At 59.4% G+C, this 19541-nt stretch overlaps 1 protein-coding gene across 3 annotated transcripts in view; it reads right to left on the bottom strand.

Annotated features, from left to right (window-relative positions):
* The window catches only part of TMEM201 (transmembrane protein 201), a 24329-nt gene extending 5698 nt beyond the window's left edge, over positions 1–18631 (bottom strand). Inside the window, exons 1-7 of one of the 3 annotated variants that reach the window (XM_019639835.1) lie at positions 18436–18631; positions 11474–11594; positions 10765–10821; positions 9206–9382; positions 7583–7935; positions 6754–6957; positions 1066–1298 (exon numbers count right to left, since the gene is read on the bottom strand). In XM_019639835.1, coding sequence (XP_019495380.1) covers positions 1066–1298; positions 6754–6957; positions 7583–7935; positions 9206–9382; positions 10765–10821; positions 11474–11594; positions 18436–18548 — 1258 coding nt within the window. In that variant the 5' untranslated portion in view covers positions 18549–18631. Of the gene's footprint in view, positions 1–1065; positions 1299–6753; positions 6958–7582; positions 7936–9205; positions 9383–10626; positions 10822–11473; positions 11595–11793; positions 12004–18435 lie in introns of those variants that run through there. The other 2 variants (XM_019639833.1, XM_019639834.1) reach the window with 2 other exon arrangements.
* Positions 18632–19541: the final 910 nt, after the last annotated feature.

Raw genomic sequence — 19541 nt, forward strand, 5'->3', positions numbered from 1 at the left:
GCCCCCGCCCCCCGCAGGCATTGACCCTTATCCACCACTCAGCTTGAAGCTGGGTCCTCTAGTGAGCTGTCCCTCCTGCAGCGTGACCCGCCCTGTATCTAGGACACCCAGCTGCACACACCAGGGCTAGGAAAAGCCTGAGCTGGGCTCACAAGGCACCTCCTCGCAGTGGGACCCTGGGCAAGTCACAGAAGAAACTGAGGCTCAGGGGTGTGTCTGACCGAGCTGGAGCCCCCGCCTGGCAGAGTTGCTCAGGGGCTTAAACGAGAGAGTGACTGTACATTAGCAAGCCCAGTGTAACCAAGCTGCACCCATGTTCTCAGAGGACGGAGTCCTGCCCTGCGGCCCCAGGCCACCCCCGAGGGTGAGGCAAACCCAGCCCGTGCAGCGGTTTCCCCAGTGATGGGGGCCATCACAGATCGCTCCCAGGGTTCTGAGTAGGAAAAACTGCGTTTACTTTACATCGACTTTCCAGGAAGATCCTGCGGGAAAAGATGAGGGATGACCAGGTGCTGGTCATTTCAGGGTCCATGTGCAAGCACTCAGTAGATGTGACCGACCTGAATCCCTGCCCTCTGGACCACACGGAAAGGCCAGGGGTCGGTCTAAGGACAGCGGCGGCAATACTAAGGGCAAGAATGGTGGTAAAAGGGGATGGCTGGTTAGCTCGGCTGATGAGAGCATGGTGCTGGTAACACCAAGGTTGCCAGTTCGATCCCCACATGGGCCACTGTGGTAAAGAAAACCCAAAGAGCGTGGACACTTACTGAGCGCCTGCTGGAAGCTGCTGCCCTTCTGAGCACTTGAAATACGTCATCTCCTTTCGCCCTCACAACTGCCCACGAGGTGGCTTCTACTACTAGCCTCACTGGTTTTGAGGGAAACTGAGGTTCATTGTGGTCAGGTCCCTTGGCTAAGGGCAGTTACTGAGCGGACACCGCAGGATTTGAACTCAGTTCTGCCTGTTTCTATAGCAGGGGTTCCAACCACCCTCCTGCATTGCCCCCGCCCTGTGCCTAGCCGCCCCCAGCACCACTGTCTTGCCGACGCCTGAGGGCCTCTTACCTGCTCGAGTCAGAGATGGTATGGTTCCCAGCGAGAGGGCCCGGCTGAGGTGGCTTGGCAGCGAGGAGGGCGAGGCCCGGCGCGGAGACCGGAACAGCTGCTGGTTGGCGAGTGGCAGGAAGCCGGGTGGGGCGGGGATGAACAGAGATGGTGAGGAGCCTGTGACACTCGGGCAGGGGATGGCCAGGCTGGGGCGAGCGGGGAAGAGGCCAGCAGAGTCTCCTGGGAAGTACCTGTAAGAGCCCCACAGGCAGCGGGGAGAGGAGGAGGGTCAGCCCGAGGGCTCCGGAGGCGGCCTTCGCCCAGCCGTCCGTCCCCTCTCCCAGTGCGAGGTGGGGCCTGAGTCGGGGTCCCAGAGGAGGCGTGCATTAGTTCAAGCGGAAAAGCAGTCCGACCACATTCACACCGTTAGGATCGGGTGGCTGGGAGGTGCCAGCGTGACCCCCCCCACATGCCCCCTCCGACCCCCATCAGCCTCACAGCAAACTAGTTCCACTACGGGTCTCGGTATTAAAGTGACACTGTCGCCCTTGCCAACCTCACGCCAATCCTTCACCTTGAGGCAAAAATGCCCGGCCTCATGCCAGGCTCTCAGTCAAGGCCAGGGGCCTTGGGGCTCCTCCGTACCCTTCCTGCTCGTGCCCAGAGCCTCCTGACGGTGGCCGAGCTCAGGGAGCCCCCTGCTCACTGCAGCCCAATTCCAGGGGTCCCACTGCTGCTCTCTGGCCTCGGACACTGGACACTTAGCTAAAGCCACTTGCAGAGCAGAGGCAGAGGTGGCCAGGCTTGGGACTCCCAGGAAGAGCTGGACACAAGCCAAACGTGAACTTAGAAAAGACCCAGAAGCGATCGCGAGGCTGCCCGAAAGACGGAAGGTGACAGTGTCTCTTTAACTGGAGAACGGTACAAATCACACAACAGGACCTGGTGGCCCCAAGCCAGAATGTCAACCATGCTTCTGATTAAGGCAACCGATTACAGACGGGGAGGGACAGAGACAGTTAATACATTAGTCCGCCCACTGTTTGGACGGAGCTGCGGGAGGTCCAGCCTTACCTCGGTCCTAAGGGACAAAAGAGCCCATGGACAATGTGCTGAAGGACGGGCAGGCTGGCTCAGGCCCTGCAGCAAAGGCCGGCTAAGGGACCCACCCTGTGCCCATCACGACCGAACGCTCGGGCATCACTGAGTTCCTTGCTATTTTTCACCCCTGCCCCTCCCTTTAAACAAGCTTTACGAGGAAAGTTGGGGTCACTGTCGCCCACCTGGAAATCACGAGACCTTTTTAATGCCTTCCAAAGGGCCGGGAGGCCACCTGGCCTTCAGAACCGAAGGCAGGCCCAGTAGTTGGAGAACACGGCGAAATCAAGGCAGGGGCCCATCAAGCCCATCTGTGGGAGGGTCTCGCTAACCCAGCTGACCCCAGGCTGGACATGCCTGTTCCCCAGCTGCTGACCCGTCCTGAAGCCTGTTTTGACACCCACCTCCTTGCCCCCAAGACACCTGGGGGAGGTTCCACCTCTAAACAGAAGATATGACTTTGTGTTGTCATTTTAGAATTGTGATACCGTTCAGCAGGATGGTGTGGGAGGAAACTTTAGGCACGGCAGGGGCAGTACAGGCACACTGGGGCCTTTGGCCTGCTTGCTCCAATCGCGCACGAGGCTGTCCCCTGCTAGGGCCCGCACCTCCTAGATGACCCAGGTCTGTCCTGTGGGGGAGCGGCCTGATGAGCAGGACACCAGTCCCTTCCAGCAGATGGCAGCAGGACTCTACGCGGGGCTTGCTGTGCCCACCCCAACTGGACAGCCCGCCCGAGGGCCACCCACTGGTAAGCAGCGAGAGCGGAGAGAGCGGGGCTGGGCTGGGCTGCGCGTTTCAGAGGCGGCCAGCGGCCCAGGCACGCTGGGTCTCGCAGCCCTTCCCGCTTTCCCCAGATCCTCCTCACACCTGAGGCCGCCCCAGTGCTAAAATCCTGTCTCCCATCTGCCTGTCACAGTGCAGTTCCCAATCTGATGCCACTGAAAATGTTGGCACTAAGGGGAAGACAGTTCTTTGGTCTGACCCCTCTTGCTTTGACACCCAGTGACATCACTCAACTAGATGATCCTTGTAAAGGGCCAAGTGTGAGCTCTTGTCATGACTGCAGAAGACAGTCCCCCCAAGAGCCTCCTGTTAAGGGAGCCCAATCTCCGCTGGCTCTGGAGAGCTTCAACTGTACCGACGCTTCCTGTGGCGAGGCCCCCAGACTTCCCTGCACCCTTGAACCCCATCTTCAATAGGCACTCGGCCCAGAATTCAAGTCCACTGGATAAAGGGGTCTGAGGAGGAGTTGGGTGGTTGTTCAGTGTCCCACCTGACACTGCGAGGGACAGTTGTTCTTTTTCAACCCGACCCCAGTCCAGGCCAGGAGCAGAAGGAGCAAGGACGTTTTAAGTAGCAGTTTATTGGGACGGGGAAAAATACCAACAGGGCATGCGAGGACAGCTGGGCCCTAAGACGTTCAACGCCCAGTCACCAGCTCCCAAACCCGACTCCTGTGGCCACGCCTGTAGCCCAGAGTTCCCACCCCTGGCACAGAAGCCTCTGAAGGAATGTGAAAGAAAAAACAAAAAAGACGTGGTACCTGACGCCCACGGGTAAAAGTAGGGCCCCGGAGGCATTTATTTAAAATACAGCATCGAACACACAATGTCTATGGCCAGGAGTTGTGGTTACAGTGAATACAGCGTCACTAGACAATCATCCACAGTTCTACTACACAACCAGAGAGATGACGAGACACTTGTCAACAGTCACAGACAGAGGGGACACAGGCTCCTCCTGGGGCAGGTGCGTTGAGGTGGTTTGCTCCTGGGCAAGTGTTACTGGAGGAGCCAGCTCGGCCCGGTGGGGACCCCAGTCCGGAGGGAGAAGACAGCCATGTGGACCTACCTCACGTCTCGGGGACAGTTACCCTGACCCTGGATGGTCTGACGGGTTGTCCCCAGTGGAGGGGTGAAAGGTACTTGGCAGGGGTGACACATTCCCAGTTAATAAGCTACGATCCCAGTGGCACCTACACTTCCTTGGCACACTGGGGCCTTTGGCCTGCTTGCTCCAATCACTTGCCAGTAATGTCAGAAGGTGCTTGAATATGCTCAAAGCAATGGAACTTTAAGGGACACATGGCTAATTTAAAAAGGTCACACAAAACTCTAAAAAGGCCAGGAAGCCTTCCTCTGAGGTTCATTCATGAGGGTGTCTTCCCATCCCCACTAGAGGGCAGGCAAGGCGTCTGCTCAGCAGGGGCTCCTGGCCAGCAAGACAGCTGCTCACAGTTATTATAAATAATTTAACTTAAACACACACATACACACAGACGTCCTGCTTGTACTCAACGCCAAGAAAAGCAGTAATTAGCATCACGCCCTTAGTCTCCTTGAGAACAGGAGACTCCGATACAGGGCACGCGCAGCGACACAGCAATGGCTCACCACCTGAGGGTGCCGCCGCCTCCCCCCTCGGCAAGCTGACTGGGGCGAAGGGCCAGGCAGACAGGCCAGCAGGACTAGATCCTGGCTGCCCCCCCCACTCCTCCTCCCCCCTTGTCAGTGGGTTTCCACGTCACCCTCCACACAGAGCAAGCTGAGCCCCGCCAGGCAGGGCCTTGTCTGAGGCCACACAGCTCCTCAGGGCGGCTCCTGACCCACCCACCCCAGGGCACGGGCTCACTCGGGCAATGGGGACCCCGTGAACGTGAGGACTAGGGATGGTGGGGGTCATGTTCTCCAGGGACTTCCTTGGGGCCTGGCCAGGGCCCTCTCCCACCCGCCTTTCAGGCCGTTAGTTGGTGGCCCCTTGCTGAGTGCGGCCCTCACGCATGTGCTGTTTTGCCTTCCCTGGACTCCGACGCGCAGAGTGGAGGAGCCGGCACACCCGGGGCCACATCTGGAGGGAGGCTTATTTTTAGTGACGAGCAGCAGGACACGGGCCCTGGTGGGAGTGTATAGCCTGCTCTGGGGTCATCAGGATACAAAACAAAACGCCAGGTAGGGAACTACCTTGGTCCACCCTCCTGTGGTGACCCTTGGAGAGAGCCCCTAGGTCAAGAACTTCCTCTGTATGTGGACAGCACCTGTTTCCAGAGCGTGTCCACTCAAAGGTCCTGGAAAGGGGTTGCTCTCTCATTCCAGATGGTAAACTGAGGCTGGTGCTAGCAGAGACTTGCAGGACCACATGGCTAGTGAGTAACGGGTCTGTGCCACACCCCCGCCCCTGCCCCGGGGGCGGTGATTCCAGGAGGAGGCAGCCCCTCATGCGACTCTGGGTTGGCACTTCCTCCCCAGAGAAGGCTGGAAAGCAGGTGCCTCAGCACCCTCCATGAGGGGCTTTGTGGGCCAGAAGAGGGGTGACACTGACAGGCCAGAGAGTGACAAGGTGACAAATGGCCTGGTATCATCATGGGCCTACATGTCCCTTGGGCCACTTACTGCATGCCAATCTTGGACACTTAGATCTTTTCCCAAGCATCATATGGGGGTGGGGGGGGGAACGGAGGAAAGTGGGGATATCCCAGGCACTGGGGGGGTGGGGTCTGCAGGGTCAGTGAAAGCCATTCAGGCCCTGAACTGCCACCTAGTTAGGGCAGCTGAATCCCAGTCCCTACAGGGGCAAGTGGAGAGCCCTGCCTTTCCAGGGCAGAGCTAGGGGCTTCCAGGAGAGTGGGCAGGGCGTGCGTGCCCTAGTTCTGTCCATCTGGCCCACAGCAGTGCCAAAAAATTAGATGAATAAAGGAAAGATTCCCATCACCACAGCCTGGCTGCTGAGCAGCAACGTGCTGACAATACTCGGAGAAGCAGGGTTTTCTACTGTCCATCCTGAGAAGGGCCTCGCCCCACAAACTCACTGTCAAGGCTAGGAACTGCACCCTCCATTCCCAGGGAAGGAGGCTGAGGGCTAACGGAGTCTGAGGAAGGTCTCGGAGCAGGAAATGAGCAGTGGACCCGGGGGGCGGGGGGGGGGGCAGCTCAGCTTCCTGCTGGTCCCACCGGCTCCCAGCAGGGCTGGCCAGGCAACGGGCAGGACCAAAGGGACAGACCGGAGAAACTGTGTGGGGACGAGGTGGGGGGGCTCTCCTCTGGCCTCCGCTCAGCAGCCCTTGCCCGTATCGAGCTAGCCAGGTGGTCAGGCCATGCGACAAGGCCCAGCCTGCAGCCACTGTCACCAGCGTCTGTGTCAGGGGCCCAGAGACGGCGCAAGGTGAGAGAAGCAGAGAGCAGGCCTACAACCCGCACTGGTGTCAGAGCCAGGAGAAGGGCTGTGGCCAGGACGGGGGTGCCAGAGGTACCAGCAGAAAACCATGGGTCACAGACAGGCTGCATGTGTGTGACACCTGTGTTCTGGCCTTGGGGCAATGAAGGGAGTCTTTGGCCAGAGAGGTGGTGGCAGTGGTGAGCAGCTAGAGGGCACTCAGGGAGTGCCTTAGGTTAGGGGGTCGGCTCATTGGTGCTGGGAAGGAAAAGGGGAGGCAGGCTGGGCTCCTCAGGGAAGCGGAGGGGCTGGGCCAGGACCGGGGGCTGGGCAGGGGCGAGAGTAAGGCAGGTTAAGAAAGATGCAAGAAGAGGTGCCCTGCTCCGGGCTGGGGGCAAAGCTCTGGGTCTGTCCGTCCGTCTGTCCTCCCCCCGCAATCACTGCTGCTTCTCTGACCTTCGGGGCCGGAACCTCCGTGGGCCCGTCGTCTTCCTCGTGGCCACGGCTGCCGTGAAGCCCACCAGGCAGCACAGGGACATGGTGCTGAATTTGAGTGTGTCCAGCCAGTTGGGTGAGGCAGCCTGCAGGTACTGCTCGGCCAGGTGCAGCCCCAGCAGCACGGCCCACAAGCAGGTGGAGAAGGCGTCAATCCTCCGGAGCCTGCAGGAAAGTTGGGGGTGGAGTGAGGGCCTCATGTCCTGCCACCTCCTGTCTCCTTCATCCACCCGGGCTCTGCTAAGAGGACAGAACCCAGGGCCAAGAGGAGCGTGCGGGCCTCTCAATCCCGCCTCCAACACTGACTGACACGCTGCACGACTCTGAGCCTCAGTGTTCTAGCCTGTGAAATGGGGCTAAGGAACCTCCCCCAGTCATTGAGATGAAGTGGGCACCATTTGGTACAGATAGAGGTTGCAACTGCACCAGGAGGGAAAGCAAGGGCCCAAGAGCACCCTGCTTGACTTTCCCACAGCCCGCGAGGTGGGAGGTTATCACCCAGACTTTGCAGACGAAGTGTCTGAGGTGGAGAAGCCAGGAGATTTGGCCCTGGTGGCCCCAGCATGCAGCAGTAAGTGGTGGGCCTGCCCCCTCTAAGGCAAGTCATGTGCTTCGTCTCGCCCACCGGACTCCCAGCTGCATAGGAAGAGGGCGCATCTTGTCTCAGCTACACGGTGCGGCCTGTCCCAGGGCTCCAGCCCCAGCGCTTTCCTCCCACTGAGCCCTGCCCCGAGGCAGCAGTCACAGCAACTCAGGGGCAGACCCCCGCCCTGCCAGGCCCCACACGCACCTGATACGGCCAGCTAGCAGCATGGCCAACAGGCAGGTGAGCAGGCCCAGAGCTACGACGCCCGTCTGGTGGCTCTGCCCGAAGGCCCAGGTCGCACGCAGCTTCTCTGTCATGTGTTCGGGCAGCAGGCCCAGCAGCTGCCGCCAGCCCTCAGCCCCAGGGGCAGTGCTGTTGTCCGGAGTGGCCGAGCCATTGCCGCCAGGTGGCAAAGCTGGGGGCAGGGTGACCCCAGGGGCAAAGGGGTCACTCGTGCCATACAGTGCGGTGGCCAGCAGGAAGGCACAGAGCAGGAAGGTGAGGGCGCGCAGCACGATGACCTGGACCGGGGCCTTCATCGCGGAGGAGCAGATGCTCTAAGGGAGGGAGAGACTCGGTCAATGGACAGCCAGAGCCACCGACAGCCATTCCCGGGGCCCATTCCTGGGGTCTGGCCAGGGTCCCATGGCACTCGCTGAAGAACCCAGCCAGCTCCTGATGGTCAGAGATGCTGTCTTTCCTGTGCCCTAAAGTCTCCACCATTTTTGGCTGTCCCCAGCTTACCATGGAGTTCCATGGACCTGTCCCATTTCTGGGCCTTCACCCCAACTGTGAAAGTCACTGTGTGTGGGAGGATCTAGCACATTCTTTAAAGAAATATTTTTGATATTATGGGGACCCCATTCTTTCAAATAGCTTTTTCAATCATTTTGTCAAATTCCCACCAAAAAGTCCTCCTGTGATTTTAGCTGGAATTAAAATAAATACATACAGACGGGCCAAAAAAATGTATCCACATTTTAAGAAAGGAAAAAACTGTATTAAAATTGTAATAATATATACCGATAACAAAAGATGAATACAAGTCATGTGCATACAATTTTTGGGCACCCTCTGTAGATAACTGGCTAAAGTTAAATAAATACAGCAATACGTTTAGTCTAGAAGCACAGTGGTGTGGAGGAAAACCAAATGTCCGCGTGTCCTGCTGTACAAATACAGGCAGGTGGGCTGGTGGTGGGCTGTGTGGTCACGGGCCCAGCCATACCTCAAACCACTGGACACAGCACATCTGGGGACCCGAGGGGCTGGGGGAGGAATTTCTTTGGGGGAGGAGGAACAGACTTTTTTTTTTACTTCTAAATCCATTTGCTATTGTATCAGATTTTTAAAGCCAGAATAGTCCATTAACTGAATACTGTGATAAAAGTCAATGAGTTTTAGCCAGACGGTCCTGGGTTCAAATCCTGCGGCTTCTGCACATCAGATGCCTGGCCCTCTGTGCGTCACTGAGCCTCCCTGTTTGGGACCCACAGATGTAAATGGGGTCACAGAGCCCACGAGCGTGCCCGCCACAAAGGGTGCTGTGAGGAACAAAGACCATGTGTCGGCAACTCAAAACCCCTGTCAAGGATGCAAATACAAGTGTGGCCTAATACTGAGCCCCTCTTCTCAGGACACCCGCTCTGGCCTGTGACACGATGGGGCCTAGGGAGGAGGGGGGTGGGGGGCGGTATGGACCCACGGGAAAGTTGTTTCCCTGGAGAGCTGCCCCCAGTCCCTGGGGCCCAGCCTCTGTGAAGGGCTTTCCCGCACAAGCCCGAGGGCCGCAATGCCCCCAATGCCCTGTGGGCACCCTGCGCAGACCTGTGTATGGCTCTGGTCCGCCTCCCGGCGCTTGAACTGGTGGCTGAGCAGCAGGGCGCGCAGCTGGCGGTTCTGGTGCTTGATATAGTGCTCGACGGCTGCCTGGCACGGCCGGCACAGCTTGTACATCTGCTCCAGGTGGTGCCGGTACACCTCGATCTCCTCGTCGTACCTGGCCTGTGGGAAAGGACAAGAGCTGAGCCCTGGGGTCTACCGAGGCTGCCCGTCCGGTGGGTGGAACCCGGGTCCACTGACTGACACATGGGGTGACCATGCCAAGTCATCCCCACTCTGGTCCTGTTTCCTCCGCTGTCCAACAGCACAACTGAGCACAGCGATGTGGGCTGCTGGGAGGAAGGGCTGGTCCAGAGCCCGGGACACAGGAAGGGCCTGCAGGTGATGGGTGACACTCTAGCCAAGTTCTGTGGCTTCAGGGGATGCCCCTGGAGGCCAGGTGCTCGAAATGTGGTCCCCACTTCAGGCCCTGCTCATGGCCTCGAGCTTTAGGAAGGTGGTGAGCCACGGGGGAAGGTGGCTCTGGGCTGACACTACCTGGACTCGGGCAGATGGGACAACCCAGAGGCAGGGCCACCCTTCCCGTAAACTAGTGAGAGCCAGGGCCTCAGTGGGAGCTGCAGGGTCCTTGGGGCTTCAGGAATAGCCCGGAAGCCGTGAGTCCCACCCCTACCCTCCTCCCAACGATGCAGGAACGCTCCTCTGCCGGTTTCCAGGGCAGCCAAACATCTCAGTCTGCAGTGGCTGGGAGGGCTATCAGTCTGATCTGCTGGGACCAAAGGTGCCAGAAAAGCCTCCCTGGTGCAAAGTCACATGCCTTCCTTTCTTTCTGCAGATTCCCCACCTCTTCATGCCCAGCCCTCGGTCCCCTCTCCCCCAGGCCGGGCCTTGGGAAAGCCCGTGTCTCTGGGCCTCGGCTCCTGAGGTCAGGATTAGCAAGCTGACAAGGCTGCTGGGCTCCACGGCAGGCCCAGGGGAGGTGAACTCCTAACACCCAGCCTCTCAGCAGCGTCCATCTTCCTTCCTCTCCAGAAGCTAGGAGCTTCCGCCACCAACTCCAGAGCAAACTGCCCAGCCAGCCTGATTCAGGGACACGGACAGGATGGGTCTTACAGGGCCCCAGCTGGAAATACTTCGCCTGTCCAGGGACAAACCCTCCTGGACGGCAGGCACTGGAATTTCCACGAGGTTCCCAGGCTCGCAGCCAAGAGCAGAGACCATGAGACAGAGGGAGAGCGACGAGCATGCTCCAACGGGGACAGACGGTTAACACCTGGAACGTGGGGCCAGCACGGGGCCAGGGTGAGGAGGGGGCCCTGCGGGCACTCAGGAGAGCCCCACACGGGCCTCCCTCAGACTGCTCTGGGGCACCTCAGCCCCCTCATCTCCTCCCGTCCCGGCCTCACCTCGTCGCGTGGCGCGAAGGCGGCCAGCTGCTTGATCTTGGTGGTCTGGTGGTGGCTGCACCTCCGACACAGCAGCACCTGGCTGCTCACCCACTGCTGGGGCTGTGTGGCGACACAGGGGCTGGGCGCGCCGCTCACCACGTGGTTCAGGTGCTCCATGTACTGGGCGGGAATTGGCTTGTTGTAGTCGCCATTCTGGGGGAGGAGGGGACACGAGTCAGCAGGGGAGCCCCGACTCAACAGGCGAGAGCTTCCCCAGCGGCTCAGGCTTGGTGTCAGACGGAAGCCCCGAAGGCGATGTGCCAGGAAGTGGTGGCAGAGCTCAAGCACCCCCTGTCTTTCTTCTTTTACATGCAACAAACAGAAGAAACTTTTCTTCCAAAGAAGCTTCACAAGGAACCCCGAACAGGCAAGATGCTGAGAGCCAGGCCCCAGCCCGGAGCTCAGGTTGGAACCACCGTCTGGTGCAGGGGCTGCAAACTAGGCCCCGTGGGCTGCCCACTTGTTTGTGAATAAAGTTTTCTTGGGCCACAGCCACGCACCCTCATTTATACATTGTGTATGTGGCTTGGCAGAGACGGTATGGTCTACAAAGCCTAAAATACTCCCTGGCCCTCTCCAGAAAGCCTGCCGACCCCTGGTCTAGTGCAGAGTAGAGAGCGGGCGTGAGCCAGAAAGATCTGGGTTTGAACCCCAATCTGCCAGTTTTAGTGGTGTCACTCTAGACAAGTCTCCTTGGCTCTTGGGGCCTGTTTCCTCATCCTCAGAGGAAGGACGCAGGGCTGTGGTGAGGGATGGGGACAGGAAAGGGACAGGGTGTGGCCTCTCGGTCCGAGCCTTGCCGCACCTCCTGGAAGCCGTTGTACTGCTCGCAGTGGGGACAGTCCCAGCAGTTGCGGTTCCCGTAGGGCACCACTGTGTCCTGATTGCAGAACCAGCAGTTGACCACGGTGTGCGTCGGCTTCGTCCTGTGGACAAGGAGAGGAGAGTCAGCCGGAAGATTGTCCCCTGCTCGGTGGGAGACCAAGAAGGACAAGGCAGGTGAGGCCTCGACCGGATGTTTAGTTTCCACCAGGAGGACCAGCAAGGAGGCCACACTGACTCAGGCTTCCCAGCCCCTCAGGCAAAGCCCCCAAACCCCGGGGTGGAGGGCAGCTGGAGACTCACCAGATTCCTTGGCTCCAGCACGCGCATGAGGGGACCCAGGGCCACATGCCCCGGGTGTCCTGGGGCTCAGGCATAGGGACACTGGGGGCCCAGGCTGGTCAGGCCATAAGGCCGACAGTGACCAGGCTCTGGGACCACCCTCTCCCCCCACAAGGCCTGTTCCCAGGCTGCGGAAACGGTGCTCCCTGGGAGCTTCCAGATGCAAGGAGCCTCCTGTGCTTCACAGGAAACAAGTCCCAGGAGTGAGGGCCAAGGAGGCAGAGGGGCGGGGACTAGAGACAGCTGCTCAGCCTGGGACCAACCCTCCCTGGAGGAGGGGACAGAGCAGGCAGGCCACACGTGTGGTGACAGGTGAGGTCTATGGGATAATCCCAGCCCAGACACTAGGGGATCTGTGCTCTGGGCCCCTTCATCCACTTCATTGGCTGTAGGATGTGACAACTGCCCAGCAGCCTCCCTAACCCTGCCCCAGTCCTAGGAATCTAGACAATGTGGATGACAGGCGGCAGCTGCTTGAGCACCGGAGGTCCTGGCATTGACACTCCTGTCCCCTTGCCCTCCCCCCGAGGCCGGCCCCCGCTCTGGGGGTGTTGCCTGGATCCTGCTGCAGTGGGCAGCCACACCACACCGATGACACTGATGCCCACAGGGCAGTACAACCCCCACCTTCCAGGAGCTGGAGTTCCCAGCTCTGCCAACTTCTAGATGTGAGCCCCAGGGAGCTCCTACTCTCCCAGCCTCAGCCCGAGTCTGTAAAGTGTGAGCGATCACAGCACCCATGGCATCACACGTGTTACAAGGATCCAACGACGTAAGACACATACAGGTGCTTTGCAATGTGAAGGGCCAGCTCTGTCACCACCCTGTCCCTTGAAAGCAGAGTTCCCACTCCAGACATTGCAGCTGCCTCCTGGCCTTGCCCCTCCCGACAGTGGCAGAACTTACAAGAGTTCTTCAAGCCTCAGTCCTATCACCCGTCAACTGGGGACAAGAACTTCCCTCAGGGGAGTGTATGGGAAGTGCTTAACAGTGCCCGGCCTCAAAGCACAATAAATGGTAGTTACGTGGGCAGGGTGGAGGCAGCGGCTCAGGGAAATGTCACCCCGCATAAGCTCCTCAACCCACTTTTCCCCAAGCCAGAGGTGATGGACAGAGGGGATGGAACCAGGCCCTGTAGCGAAGGGCCCAGGGTCCACCGAGGGCACCCTGGATTGCCCCCTGCAGCTGCAGCCCCAAACCACCTGTCCTGGCTCAGGCCAAAGTCCCAAATGGACAAGGGACCTTCACGTTTTGTCAAAAGCACGGAGCCAGAGCAGAGGGCAGGGCCTGGGAAGAGCAGCACCAGGCAGTGCACCACCTGGATCACTGGGGTGGCCTTTGGGGAACGTCATTCTGCCTCCCGGAACCTCCAGGTCACGTGCTCATCTGGCCAGTGGGGGTAATGACAATCCCTGCCCCGAAGAGAGGCTGCTGAGAGGATCAAAGGGAGAATCAGGAAAGCGCTGAGCCCGGCAGGTGGCCATGGCTCAGCACCCACAGCTTCACTGGGCTTCATGCAGAGTGCAAGGAGGCAGCCCAGCCATGGCTGGAGGTGTGGACACAGCTGGCTGAGATGCCAGCACTTGGCATCCCCGGACAATGAAGCACTGGGTTCGCTTTGTTAATTTGTACCTGCCTTACAGGCGTCTTTGTCAGTGTGCACGGGTGTGTCTCAGTGGGTGAGGATGCAGGCTGGTGACCTCTCTCCTCTGCCCCCTGGGCCCCTCCAGCCTCACGAAGGACCCCTCAGCCCTTTCACCCCAGAACCCCCACCACGCCACACCCAGCCTCTGGACAGAAGCCAAGCAGAAGAGCTGGCAGCCCATGAATGAAGAGAGAGATAGGGAAGGGACAAAGACAGGCCCCAGGGACCAATAGCAGGCAGGTAGGAACTGCGGTTTCGGTCCAGAGAGTCAGCCACGCAGCCCCTCCCGCCCCAGGAAGCCATCATTTCCACTCTGAAGCTCCTGCTCTGTTGCTAGGGAAATCCGCTTGGCCTAGAAGCCAGTGGCAGGAAGAGGGGGATTAGCCCTGGTCCCTGGGGCCTGTGGCTCTAGCTCCTGTCACTCTCAGCCCTTGGTAATCCCTGCTCAGGGTTGGGAGAGTCTTCTCTTGTGGCCAGAGCAGCTGTCACCCACCTTGGCCAGACAGGGATCCCCAGGTCAGGTAGTCATTTGCCACAGCACCTTCAGGGCAAGCCCTGCAAGGGCCAGCAGGCCCGTGAGCCAGATGGGCAAGCAAAGCGATGGGGGCTGGAGGCGAACCTCAGCCCCCCACGCACCAGTGCTGGGCCTCTCATGCGTTAGACACGTGGGTGAATGTGAAACGTGTCTGGGGGCTGCACTCCATGGCGGATTTCACAACTTGTCCAATTTCCACGGCTGGCCCTGTGGCCCTGGCCTCTGGGCCTGCACCCACCTCCACCTGGCCTGACAGGGACGTTTGAGCCAGCTTAGTCAAGGCTCTGATTTTGCTCAGGGAAATGCCATTCCCCCTCATAAGCCACTTCTCCTCCAAGCCAAAACCCCTGCCCCAGCAAGTCTCCGGGACAAACCACTCTTAGTGGTAGACAAGGTCTGATGTGACAAGACAGAATGTCCTGGTAGCACAGGCAATAGAGAGTCAGACGGGGGAGGGCGCCTCAGGAGGCAGCTCTGGCCCAGCAGGTGCTCACCCAGCCCCGGTTATCCTCACTGTCTCAGGCCTCCTGTGCTGGGGCCACAGGCAGCAGCACGCTCAGGACCCGGCCCTCCACAAGTCCTGAACGCACACTGAGGCCAAGAAGATGAACACGTGCCCTTAATAAGAGATCACCCCATCAGCCCCGAACATGGATGTTTAGTTACAGCATAGCTCGTGCCCTGACATCCCGCCATTTCCTACAGATGGGGTGTGTGTGTGTGTTTTCTAGGAGTGAGGCCACCACTCTGACGGCTGCACTCCAGGTCCTTGGCCCAGGACCCTGCTGGAGGTTGGGCACCTGCTGTGAGCCCAGTGCTGTGCCACCAGGAGGAGCCACTGGATGGAGCTCAGTTCCTGTCTGGGGGGCTCAGAGTCTGGGTGAGGCTGGTATGTCAATTAGTTTCTACCAGGCCTGAGAAGTGCCCAGACTCCTCCGAAAGGGGCCTGGTACATAGCTTGCGACCCTGGGCACCGTGCTCTGGCCCAGTGGGCTCTGGAACATGGTCTCTGAGTCAGACTTGGTTCCTTTAGGGGCCAAGGAGTCAGCCTCTGGCAGGGCCCCAGGGGGACCCCCAGTACAGCCTCACGGCGAGGGGGTCCTTGCTGGACCCCTACGTGGCTCCTCACCTGCTCCTCTAGTGGGCAACACATGTCGTCCTACCCAACTGGGAGAATCCGAGAAGGTGCCTCCTGGGCTGCAGCAACAGCGACACCAAAATGCCAGCCAGGATCCAATGGGCCTCCAGGCTGAACACAAGTACGTCCACAGAAGTCCTGCCACAACAAGAAGGCCCCCACACCCACCTCTCCGGGGGCAGACCTGGCCTGAAGCGGGGGCCACCCCTGTTCACCTCAGTGCAACCCGTGTTTACTGAGCTAGGCTTGCAAAGGCAGAAATGAGCAAACTCTCCACTTCCAACCTGGACACAAGGACAAGAACGACGACTTCAAAGGGCAGCTGGTGACAGATGCCACAAGAGAGATGCCAACAAGCAGAGCATCTGCTGTCACCCTAAAGAACGGGTTTACTGACCAGCAGGGCAAAAGCAGCAGATGGTGAACAGGAAGGGCTGCTGGGCAAAGGGGGGACCATCCAGGGTGCATCCAGGGAGTAGCGTTCCTCCGCCAGAGTGCAGCACCAGGAAAGCATGGCAAGGGGTGAGCAGGAAACAGGGACTCTGGGTGCCAGGACGAGGCCCCGCCACTTAACCTGGAGGCTGCATCCTCTTGGCTCCCAACACGACAAAGTGGACAATCCAATTAACACCTCTGGGTGCCTTGGGAGGTCCCTGAGGTCCTGAGCAGGGGTGTGGCGGCAGAAGATGGATTCTGGACACAACGCAGAGCAGCAGAGCCCGGGGGTGGGACGGGCACAGGGGCCACCACGACCGCCTGGATCCAGGGCAAGCAAGCCTGGAAGTGTACTCTGGGCTTCCACCCTGGGACAGCGCTGACAGCGTGGGCTCCCGTGTGTGTGGCGGAGCGCCAGGGCGCTCAGTGAGGACCCAGAGCACGAGGCTTGCTTAGGGCAGGAAGCCCAACCTTCCAAGCCTTCGCTTCCTCAGCTGCAGCATGGGGAGAAGAGTAGCACCTGCTCCCCAGGGTTCACCAGGTGGCAACATGTGGTCCTTCCCCGTGTCATCAGCACTGAATCATCAACAATAATCCGGTCGGGAGGACCCCACAGTGGGGGAAGCCAGGTTGGCCCTGCCTGAAGCTCTGGGAACACGGCAGCCCTTCAGGGAGGGGCCCTCTGCCTGTGGCTCCTCGGCCACTCTTCCCTCCATCTCTGTGCTGGGCCCACAAACACCCACCAGGCCAAGTCGCTTTCCCAAAACAACTCTCCTCACCTGCCCTCTCGAGGGTCATTCACAACCCGTGCTGCGGCCAAAGCCACCAGTGCTCGCGGCCACAGCGTTCCCCTCCTAGAGGGAGAAGGGCTCAGTCTCTGCAGTTGGTCTTGCTTCCGAATTGGGACCCTGGCCAATTTATGACCCCCAGACAAAAGCCAGTGCTGGGAGTATCTCAGAGCATCCCGGGAAGGGCTGGCCCTTCTCAGCCCAACCAACAGGTCCCAACGCCAGCCACACACGGCTCTGGTGTTGTGCCACTGGAGCGAAAAGCCTTCCAGGTACTCTCCGGGCTCCCCTCCTACCAGCTCGCCCAACACTGCACCAGGGCCGCAGATGTCTGTCTCCGGGAGAGGGAAAGCTGTGGCTGGCAGCCCAGGAGGGAAGTCAGGACCCCTGAGAACAGCCACAGCACAAGACGCCAGAGCGCGAGACCCAGTGAGCAAACCCAGTCCGAATCCAGCCACACCACACACACGAGGTGTTGCAAAGTTGGGGAACAGTGTCCAGGCTCTGATCCTTGGGGCACATTCCCTCATCCCAGGTTAACGGGGAGGCAGCAGCAGCAGCAGACCTGCCTCCGGACCCACCTCTGCTGTCAATATGCTCTGGGAAGCTGAGCAAATCACCTTGCACCTCAGCACCTTAGGTATAAAATGACTGGTTTGAACCAGCTGGTCCTATAAGCCCCTCCAGCTTCCAAAAATTGGGCAGGAACTGGGACACGCAGAGATGTGGGTTCTCAGGGACCCTGTGAGTTGGGGGCTCCCTCAATCCCAGACTGCCCTCCCCTGGAGGCCGCCCCCTCATCAGCCTGCCAGTTTGGCTCATCCTGTAGACACAGCTGATGTCCCTCCTACCCCTTCCTCCTCCAGGAAGCCTGTGACTCAGTCACACGCACTTCGTTCCCCCTTCAGTGACAAGCAGTCCATGGCAGGGGGTAAGGAAGACCAGCAGGACCACCCAGGTTCAAATCCCAGCTCCGCCACCTGCTGCCAAGCGACTGTGGGCAAATGCCTTCACCTCTCTGCCCCAAATCTGAGCTTCACATCCCTTGCTGAAGCTACAATCCTACCACTGTGTCCCCCAAATGTTTCCACAACCCCACCTTTTTTCCCCCAGTCCCCTGGGAAGGTGGATCAGATGGGGAAAAGGTTGGGCTGCCCGATTCCTGCTGAAGCAGGAGACCATTAAAAGCTTTCATCCCTGACTACGGAGGTCCATGCAACAGGCCAGCTCTGAATGGGCGTGGGCATGATTTCTGAGCCTGGGCCAGGGCTCGTGGCAGCCCTGAACCAGCTCAGCAGCAGCCCAGCCCATTTTAAACACCTCTGAAGCATGTTTCCCACTCTTGGAGGCAGTACAGCCCCAGAGGCTGGGAATGCAGGCTCCAGGGCCAGGCTGCTTCAGAGCACACGCACTCTTATAATTAATAAGTTTACTTAGTTCTTCTGTCTCTCAGCTTCTCTAAGGGGAGCAGGGGTTGTGACTCTGAAATGGGCTAATGTGAGATTAGAACAACTCCTGAGACAGCGTATGTATGCAGACCAGAAAGTGCCACCTATTATCAAGCCACCCCAAAGTGCTCCAGGGAGAGGGGCTACGGGCGGAGAGCAGTTAGAGCACAGTGTGATCCCCGCTCGATTCTCACGCAGGGTTTGGTGGGCCCGGGTGGGTGTGGAGGGGCCCTGCAGACCCTGTGGCTCGGCCAGCACAGGTCTCCGTGACGAGGGGAAGTTTGTAACCCACGTGCTGGCTGCCCGCGCCCACCACGCGTTCCCGGAGTCCTCAACCCGCCCCTCAGCCGCTTCCAGATAAGGATTCCCAACCCAGTCTCCTTTTTTTTTTTTTTGGCGGGGGGAGGGGGGGAGGAGACTGCGCGCAGAGCGGGTCTTACTTAGCACGTGGGTACACAGGCCTGGCCCCCACGGCGACGCCGCGGCCTCGCCAGGCACGGGCGGGAGGTGCCGTGCGGCCCCGGAGCCCGCCAAGGCGGGAAGGCCGCAGGGTGGAGGGCGGCCGGCAGGCAGCGGGGGCTAGGGCCGAGGCCGCGTGGGCCGCGCGCACTCACCTCCGCGCGATCCGGTAGAGCAGCACGCCAGCCGCGGCGCAAGCCGTGACTCCCAGGCCGCCGGCCAGGCCCGCCGTGGGGCACCGGGCCAGCAGCGCGCTCACCCCCTCCATGGCTCCACGCGCAGGCTGCGGTCGGCGGCGGAGCGGAGGGCCGAATGCCGGACGCGGGGCGGCGGCGCGCGCCTCCTCGCGCCGTGACCTTCGTCGCTTTGTAGCCGGCGCGGGCCCGCCCCCTGACTCGGCGCGCTCCCGCCGCGCAGCCAATCGGGGAGCGGGGCGAGCCCGGTGGGCGGGGCGCCGGGGAAAGCCGCGGCGGCGGCGGCCCGAGCGCGCCCTCTTAGGTCCGGAGGTGGAAGGCGGCGCGGAGTTGGGCCTCGCGCATTCCTTCGCTCGCGCCGCGCTCGCTCGGCCCCTCCCGCAAAGCCGGCCAGCCTTAGCTTCTCGGGCTACTCGTACCGCTTGTGACAAGTCCGCTCCCGCTGGTGCCGTCTTCCCAAGGCCTAGCGAAACCGGGCCTATATGCGCAACGCTGGTTGCAGCTTCCTTAATCCACCTCCACTGAAGCCACTCCAGTGGTCCAAAATAATTTATAGAAACGTGATTATGTGGTCCAAAATAATTTATAGAAACGTGATTATGTTTATTGAAACATGAATGTCCACCGATAGGGACGAGGTTGAATAAATCATAGGCCAGCCATACATCTGCACGTAATGCAACGATTAGAATGTCAGAGATATAGGTATGGGCCTGGAGGGATAATACACTGTTCAAAAAAAAGCAACGTGCACATTGATTTCTATAATATCCGAAGTTTAAATAAATAAACCCGTGTGTGTATGCTTGTAGGAAGTAGAGGATGGTTAACTGAACTGTAGTTACCTGAGGGGGGTGGTATTAGCAGGGAAGATCCATTTTATGCGTGTTTTAATATTGATTTGAACTCCCGTTACTTTAATAACTAAAAAGGAACGGGTAGGACATATTTGTGTTTAATTACACAGTATGCTCGTGTTCCCACAACTTTTCGTGTTTTTTGAGGTGCCCATTTAGAGTTCTTACTGTTGTGGACAGTGATGGGTTATTGGGGTTTCCTGTGTCCAG

The sequence above is a fragment of the Hipposideros armiger genome, unplaced genomic scaffold (genome assembly GCF_001890085.2).
Source record: "Hipposideros armiger isolate ML-2016 unplaced genomic scaffold, ASM189008v1 scaffold_46, whole genome shotgun sequence".
Classification (NCBI taxonomy): Eukaryota; Metazoa; Chordata; class Mammalia; order Chiroptera; family Hipposideridae; genus Hipposideros; species Hipposideros armiger.